This window comes from Empidonax traillii, unplaced genomic scaffold (assembly GCF_003031625.1).
Source record: "Empidonax traillii isolate 1590-97213 ecotype Southwest subspecies unplaced genomic scaffold, ASM303162v1 scaffold365:size559728, whole genome shotgun sequence".
In the NCBI taxonomy this organism is placed as follows: Eukaryota; Metazoa; Chordata; class Aves; order Passeriformes; family Tyrannidae; genus Empidonax; species Empidonax traillii.
In genome coordinates, this window is record NW_020955558.1 from 308,593 (window position 1) to 317,802 (window position 9,210).

At 37.3% G+C, this 9,210-nt stretch overlaps 1 protein-coding gene across 3 annotated transcripts in view; it reads left to right on the forward strand.

The window, feature by feature from the left end:
• Positions 1-9,210, forward strand: part of TOX (thymocyte selection associated high mobility group box) — a 221,569-nt gene that overhangs the window by 200,632 nt on the left and 11,727 nt on the right. For all 3 annotated transcript variants that reach the window (XM_027892734.1, XM_027892733.1, XM_027892735.1), the window contains one exon: positions 7,919-8,305. In XM_027892734.1, the coding sequence (XP_027748535.1) occupies positions 7,919-8,305 (387 nt within the window). The remainder of the gene's footprint in view (positions 1-7,918; positions 8,306-9,210) is intronic.

A 9,210-nucleotide genomic window follows, 5' to 3' on the forward strand; every position in this document is an offset into this window, starting at 1 on the left:
CCCAAGGAATTCAAGTCTCTAAGGATTGCAATGAATGTACATGAAAAAGTACACCTACTTGTAAAAAGCAGTGATCTGCTTGTAAAAAGCAATATGGAGACCATGATAAAGAAAACAAAAAAACAAAACAAATAAACAAACAAAAAAAAATACCAAAGCAACAAACAAAGAAACCAGACACCAAAAGCAAAAATCAAAAACTACAAACCTCAAAACTGAAACAGTAAAACTGGTATTAGTTTCCCATTTCGTGTGTATGTATGTGGTGAGGGTACTAGCCTAATGTATAAAAAGGCAAAAAGATACATCAGCTCTCCTAGATTAAGCATTCCCCCACTCTTAAGTAAATGTGGATGTGCAGGTGTGCTCTCTCCACAATTTGTTTTCTGTAGCCCAGTGAATCCCAAATTCTTTTCTGCACAGTGGCCAAGCTTCAGGTGTAGGGGAGCACTCTAACCTGGCTCACTCCTTCCTCAAATAAGCAGCTGGTAGGGTCTAGGACATTGCTTTTGGGAATAAAATTCCTAATATCTCTTGACAAGAGTCAATAATTGAACTGTCTTGTCTCCTGGTCAGTGCTTTAACAAGTTGGCTATTGCATACAAGGAGAGCAGCATCCCTTCTGCTGCTGGCAGAAAGGCACCTTTCTGCCGAGAACAGCTTTTCCTGCGTTGTATCTAGCCTCAGTCCATGCAGATGTTTTTGAAATTTCATAAACCACTTTAGGCTATTCTCAGTGAAAGCATAAGAGAAAGAATAAATAAAAATATGGTTATATTTGATGCATGTTTGGTTTTGTTTTTTTGGTTTTTTTTTGGTAGCTAGCAGATGCTACAAGGCAAATGGCAATATTTCCCTTAAAATAATAACAAAAAAATCCCAGGATGATGACATACACATACATTTTTTACTTTTTTCCATTAAACATTAGAATCTCTAGGTGGGAAAACTATAATGTAAGGCTTTTAAAGCAGGTAATTCATGCTTCTGTGATACCTCATTCTTTCATTATTTCTGGAGTTGTTACGATTTAGTCAGAAATTTTCAAAGAATCATAAATAAAATTATGCATGAGCAAATATATGATGTATCAGAGTATCTGGTAAGTGAACAGGTATATTTATAAAACGATTCTGTAATCTCATAATAACACAAGTCCAACCATTTTTTGTCTAGCAAAGAAACCAACTATTGTGACTGAAAATATTGAGCAAACTATATTTAAGTTAGTGCCATGAATTTGATTTGAGGCTAAATCATGTGATACTTTACATTCAGCAGTGCAGAAACTGAGAGATGCCAAAAATGGCAGAAATGTCTTAAGCTTGATAGATGCCAGATTTTGATTTGGAGAGCAACTGTGTTTGGTTTTAAAGTGAGTTAATAAAACTAGATTTCACTATTAGCCTGGTGCTTCCATTTGGGGAATTAAAACACTTGTATCAAATTAAAGTTGCATATCCTTTATCACATGTACCCAGGTTACATTCATAAAACATCCATTTTTACTTACATACCCTGAATGAATCCATGACAATCCTCTGTAGATGATGACAAAATGTATATTTAGATTTGAAGATGTTCTTCTGAGCCACCTCGACTAATTATAGATGGCAACCCATGGCTTACTCCTTTGTTCTGAAACATCAAGAATGTGTCAAAAAGCTTTCTGAACTCTCTGGAGTCCCAGATGTTGTTATTGGAATAGGTGACTGGAATTAACAAAATATGAAACGTCATTTGCTAAGAGCCTCTTGTGACTTAGGTAGGAAGGCAGCTGTACTTCAGATATGCATATGAGTTATCTACCAGAGTGTGTAGAGTTAAGTCAAAGGAATCTCTAAAGGAGTTAAAGAGCTAGGCAGGAAAGAGAAAATAGTGCCAGCAAGGAGCCTTTCTCTCATAAACAGCTTCACAGGGGTATTAATAAAATGGCTGAGCCCATGCAGGCTAGAAGGAGGGATTTTTCTCAAGGACAGGCTTGGGGTTGGATGTGACCTAAAATGTCAAAAACGTTAAAAACAGACAGGATTATGTGAACACAGAAAAGCTGAGAGAAGGAATAAACAATTCAAGATGTTCCTTCCACCAAAGAGACAGCAAAGACAGCAGATGCAAACTTAAGCTTAGGTAAGCTTTGTAGGAGCTGCATAAATATGCAGCCAATTTCCTTCTATCTACCTCTTTAATGTCACAGTACTGAAGATAACTCATTTTAAGCTGAGTCAGGCCTGCTGAAGTTTGATCACAGCCTGCACAACCTGGACCATTGTGGTACTAGCTGACATAATCACTGATGTTACCTGAATGTAACCTTCATTCTGGTCACAGAGTCTGAAAATTGGTGAATTCCTCAGCATGGTTCAAATTACACCTGTCACTACATATGGGCATGGCCCCACCATGGAAAGGGACAGTGTGACAACCATGGCATGTATTCATGTGAAACCTGAATTAAGTTAAACTCTTTTTTAGGCCTTGAAATACTCACATAGTACGTGTTCTATAGAGAGAGGATGCCAGACGTCCGTTTCTCATTTAAAGAGAAGCACCTGTTTCTCATTTAAAATAAAACTATGTTACACCATTTTGGCTACGTAAAAAAAAAAAAAAAATCTGATTTTGGAATATATTACGTTTATCCACAAGTAAAGCTGTTTGGTTTTTTTGCTGTTTGCATATTGGCCATAAGGCTCACTCCTTTGCCCTTGAAGAGGTCTCTCAGCATGTATTAAAAGGACACATGGGCATGTAATAGTACAAGAACAGTACAAGAACATTTACTGAACGTTCTGAATGTACTGAATGTATTTACTGAATACTTTACTACAAAGGAGAGCTTAATTGGTGTTGTTAATAAAGAAGCATTTAGATAATATCTGATCTGTAAACAACTGAAATTATATTGTTCCAACTGAAAGGCTTTGATCATTAACTAATTTTGTGAAATCAATAGAACAAGAGAAAGAACTCCTTTTTTCTCTATAAATAGAGCATCTCTGGTTTCTTAGAACGAACACTGCCTTTTTGATTTTACATTGCAAGGAGCAATATTAGTTGAGTACTACTTTCTAGAGTGACATTATTAAAAAAGTCTATTCAATTCCCACACATTATGGCTGTATATTGTTTGTTATAGCAGATAATGTATACGTAGTATGCTACAGTAGATAAAGATGCTGAATATAAAGCATTTATGCATTATGTAAATTGAAGATGTCCATATGCATTATGTGTGTATATATCTATATAGTCCTACTTGCTGGCAACATTTTGAACAATAACTTCATTAACATGTAAACAAAGGAAATAAGTATAGGCACTTGTAGTTTCTAGGTATGTTTCTCAAGAAACACAGGTCAAAAGTACTGGTCCTCAATTCGGAATGATTCTCAGCCTCTGTTAGGCAGATCCTACTTGGTTTTCATAAAAAATTAAATGGATCTGCAGGCATTAATACTGAAGCAACAGTAAGTGTTGGGCTGTGATCCAAATTCTGTTGGAGTTAATAATAAAAGATTTTCCTTTAAATTCAGGAGTCCAAGGATCAGGCCCTTAGAGTTCTGCCTTGTTAAAACATGTCCTTGCTTTACTTTCAACATGGATGTTGTTTATGTTCCAGCTGAAATGGGGTGAGAAGTGCCAACAATAGCCAGAAGGCAGTCACAGGTTAGAAAGAGAATCAATACCCGTGTAGATTTCAAGAGCTGTTTGGTTACCCAGATACAGAGGTGAGGGTTTAAAGTGTGAGTTTTCAAGGTGGAAGTAAAATTATATCCCAAAGAAAGCTGTGGAGAATGGCATTGCCTAGTGTGTGCTGCTTTTTTCTCTGACACAAGTAAATTGAGCAGGATGCCTGTACCAAAAATTATTTCTCGACCATGAGAGTAAGTTGTATGTTACGGGATGAGGGAAATCCCAGTGTCACTTTCCTCTAAGGAACAGACACCCTCCCTGTGCCTGAATTCAGTCTGTGATAAGGAGGACCATTAGTCCCAAGGCAGTTCTCAGTAGAAAGAATAGCACAACTAAATAAGCAATGGTTAACTCCTTAACCTAATTTAAATCTTTTTTTTGGTAATTAGCATAAGGAGTTTTGGCACACATTAAGGGAGTAGAAGTGGATGAGAAAGTTCTCTTTGCTCTAAAATTGGAAGGAAAGGCACAAGTTTAGTGAAAACCATGGGGAAAAAAACTTGATTCAGCACTTTCCAAACTGTGCAAAATTATCAACTCTGAGCACTTTCTCTGAAGAACATCACTCATTAGTATCATCACACATTTCCTTGAAAATATGATAAAAGTAAAATAATTCTGTGGACCAAGGGTCATGAGCCACCAGTACTTTTAGTTAATATAATGATATTTGTTATCATCAGAACTACAGTAGTACTTAGTTCGCTTCCTTTCTTTCCCTACTTCTCCTCTGCTTTCATTATCTTTCTGTTCAGATATCAAAACGCTCTTCCCTCTTTTTCTTTGTGTTTCAGTAAAACTAGATTCTTGGTTGGAAGTGGGGAGGAAAATGGTTTTGCATTGTGACAAAAGTGCAGTCATACTTTCTCTGTAACATTCCATCGCTTTGGCCTACCTATGTTGTCTTCACCTTCTGATTTTTTATTTTTCTTTTTAATTTAGGCAATAATATTAAGTGATGATGTTAGTTGGAGAGGCAGGTCCATTGGAAATCCTTCTCCTAGCTTATGAAGAACTTGAAGCTTTGACCTGATCTCCAGTACTTGTATAAGCCATGCAAAGAGTATAAAGGACTGTCAAGAAAAACTAATTTGTGGTCCTAGTGTATATTCACTAATCTATGTGTGAAATACCACCACCTACCATAAACTATAAATATAATATTCTGTCACCCTCTAGTGGTGGGTCTACACCACCATTCTGATAATAGTGATCAAAGATGTTCTCACTGGAGATCTAGTAGAAGACCTTGATACCTGTAGGAGATCTAAGCCCCAGTGTTTGGTGGCCTGTGTGTACAGATTTGTAATTTTGGTCTCCACTGCATATATCTGCAAATGAATTGTATTCTAGAACTTAATCCCAAAAATCAGAGATGTAAATTGTGTTGGTTTGGAGCAGATTAATTAGAGGTTTTTGGAGGCTTTTAAAATTATTTCTGTGCTCTTCTCCTTGGATAAGGCAAGAGAAAATTTGATTGAATTCCAACCTGCAAAGTTGGGGAACATGACTGTGCGTTTGAAGCCCATATTGGCTAAACAAATTCCTTTGTTCTTAATTCCTAGTTTTACCCATTATGAAAGTCCTTGTCTAAGACTGTCTGATTCTTTAGTGGGTAGGTGCATTGCCCATTCAAGTCTGTCAATGCAGTAATTGTGCCTGAAAGGGTAGCATGACTTAAGCATCATATATGCCTCTTGGTATATTTCACAGTAAAGTAACATAACTAAGCCAAAGTATTTGACATCACCTATTCTATTAGCTTCAGCAATACTTACAAAATCTGCATTTCTGACCTATCTGCAGAAAAAGCTGAAAGTGCAGTATGGTGGAGAATAGCATTTAATGGGTTCATTTATCAAGATTCCCGGTAACTGGTAGTATTGATGTGATTTACATGACATTGGGCAATTTGCCTTCAGATCACATATGATTCAAAGTGTCCAAAGTTACAGCAAAATATTTGGTCTTTTAGTGAAGTGTTGTGCTTTTTAGTGGATCAAGAGGTGCTGAAACATATACAAGGCTGATTCATAGCTTGAGACAACTGAAACAGTTCATTTTGATCGCTTTGCAGAGCTTTTCTAAGAGGTATAATGAGTGTTATTCATCTCTGACCAGAGACGGTACAATTCCTTTTAACATAATATGATATTTAAAGTGTCAAATGATACTATCTATATGTCTGTAATTTTATCAGTATGGGCCATGCGTTCACCTCGTGTGTGAACTCAGAATTGCCCAATAATTAAATTGGTTCAATGTAACTTTGTTAAAGAGGTGTATGGCAGCATCTTTTTAGTTACAGATGAAATGTTTTCAGTATGTCACAAATAGTGCTGCAAAGGTTTTTTGATACCTCCTCCCCATGAGGAATTGTTTAAGCTATCTGCCCTCAGACACTTCAGGAGCAATTATCCCTGCTTGGACTACACATAAGCTGCCTGCTACATCAGGGAAAGACAAGCTGTTTTCATGAGGGGACTATGCTCTAAATAAAACTTCCAAGTTTCTCAAGAAAGAAACAGCATACACCTCCTGTAATGTGTAATAAGCGTGGGACACTCAAGAGGAGGCTCCTGACCATGCTGCTAATTAGCAAACCTTCTGAATCGCTGAAATTTCAGTAAATTTCAGGTTTTGCCAGTTTTTGCTCCTACACACATGAGAGTGTTCTAAAAATACAACTGGTAAGAGGGGAGAAAATATTTCCCATGTTGTCATGAACATTCATTCAATATTTTAAAAATAATATCCAGACAACAGCAGATTTTTGAAGCTACTTTCAGTCTTTTGCATCTGAATCCTGCAAATATGCACACAATACATATTGCACACATGTACACTAAAATGTGAGCAGAGCCAGGCAGATCCACAGAGACAGAGATTTGCACTTATTTTATCATATTCATTAATTTTTCTTCATTTACTGGAGAAAACAAGGGGTTTTTTGCTAAGGGAAGTGCAGTTATGCTTAAGGAAAATTATCATTTGCATCTTTGTCATCACATATAATGAAGCAATTTCAGTAATGTTCATGTCAAAGGATTGTTGGTGATGGTGCATCCTTCAGAAAGAATACAAATAGACTTCACTGACCCTGGAGTGCTAAGAGTAACACAAAACTTACTCTGACTTGTAAACTGAGCAAACACAACATGGAGATCACAGAATAAGGGCTTATATGTGTCTTTCAGCCTTGTTTTGACAAAGTTACTTCTTTCTCCACAGGGACATTTCTACCATTTTTTCCTAGCATGTTTCACCTTTCACTGACAATTAATCCAGTATTATCACTTAACTTCAAATTATGATTCCCACTTATAAGCATATGGGAGTTAATTCTTAAATTTTTTTCATAATTTTTTTGAGCACACAGTACAGTTTCTATGCAGTATTCTTCCAGCTTTAAGAAGATAACTTCCCCATGTCTGATGCAGTCTAACATTTATATAGCCATCAGTTTTAAAAAGAATTTTCAGAACATTATGAATTGGATCAACAAATGGAAGTTTTGTTAAAAGTGAAATTATTCAGAATATTCTTATTTTTCATAATGCATGGCATTTGTAACAGTGTTTGGTGGCATGGATAGTGTTCCAGGACAGAATACTTCAAAATAAAGGCATTAGCACACCAACTAGGGTATTTGTTCCACGGATTAGAACAGCTGATGAGGTTTAGCCTCTTCATCATGTTAGCTAACTGATAAAGCACTATTAGCATTATCAATGTGTATGATAAAGGACACTGAAATCCTTATCCTGGTTTGCAAATGGGAAAATGAGACATGTCAAAGATCACTGCAGACTTTTAGTGGAACTCCCCCTACTGAATCTCTTTTCAACCAAGTCTGAGGTCAATAGTGGTGGCTGCTTATGTAAATAAATGTGTCAGGCTTGGTTGTCTTTGTTGTGTAAGTTATGAGGTCAGTGATGCCAGTTCCAGATTTGGGAAAAGGAAGATGCCAGGCTAGACCAGTAAACAGAGGACCTAAATTACTTTTTCTTTGTTTGTTGGGTTTTTTTACAATATTGAAGACAAAAGTGTAAGGTGAAAGGGATTCATTATTTTTCTAGTGTAGTAACAAAACTTCAAGGACAATTTGATGTTCCAGAGACACGTTTTCCTATGGTGTGCCTCTTAAACAGACTTCGGGGGGTAGGACAGCCACATTTAGTAGCTTCTAAGTATTGTCTGATTTTTTTGTTTTTCTCAACAGAGCTACAGTGAACCTGTTGATGTTAAAGCCTCTCCACAACCTCAGATGATGAATTCAAAGCAGTCAGTGTTTCATGGGCCCACCCAGGCTCACTCTGCACTGTACCTCAGTTCCCACTACCACCAACAACCAGGAATGAATCCTCACATCACTGCCATGCATGCCAATATCCCCAGGAACATAGCACCTAAGCCCAACAACCAAATGCCAGTGACTGTTTCCATAGCAAACATGGCTGTGTCCCCACCGCCACCTCTTCAGATCAGCCCCCCTCTGCACCAGCATCTCAACATCCAGCAGCACCAGCCGATTTCAATGCAGCAGTCTGTTGGAAACCAGCTACCAATGCAGGTCCAGTCTGCTTTACATTCGCCTACAATGCAACAAGTAAGTTTGAGCTTTTCAGCTGTCTGGGGAATTGATTCATTTTTTTGGGGTGAGTGTGGGAAGGGGAATCATCCAGAAGTTGAAACCATGAGGGAGATTTAAAGCTGTGAATTAGCTTTAGTGTTGCAGGTTACAATACTATGATAGTATAGGGTCAGTCTTTCAAGGGCAAGAAAAAATGATGAGTTTACAGAGATGATGGAAAATTTCAGTAGAACTGTTTGTGCTAGCAGCGATGCCCATCATAGTCTGTAAACCCATATGCAAATCTGGGAGTACTCTGAGATGTAAGTGAAATGTTAAGTCCTCAGGAAACACATTTTACTAACAAAAGGCAGGCATGTGTGTAAAAAGATATAGCTGTAGCTTGTGCTGTTACCCTTGTGCTGACTGTGACATAGTGCAGTCAGAGGAAACATGAAGCAACACAGGTTGTGTTGAACAATATTAGATTAAGTGAACACGAGTTTATGCTGTATTCATAACTTCATTTTGCTAGATAGATATACCCTCTTCTTACTGCAAATAAATGGACTGTGCCCACAATTCCAATATGGTGGTTTTTTTGCTTGGTTGGTTGGTTGGTTGTTTTTTTCGCTCTCAGTGGTTTAGATAGTTGATTCTCAATACATTTCATAGGAGTTCTGAATGAATGCAGACCAGCTATTGTATTGTGACTTTCAGGCCCAGGCTTATGGAGGGCTAGAGCAGATAAGCTGTTTATTTAATGAGAGAAAATTTCCTTTTGTATTGGATGAGATCTGACTATCAATAATAGGATCTTACTTTGCAAATGCCATTAGAATGAAATTTTTTTGAATGGAGTTGCAAGAATCCACAAGATTTGTATACACAAAACTTGTCAGTTCTGGCTGATAATGCATAGTCATGAACTTGCTGCATGT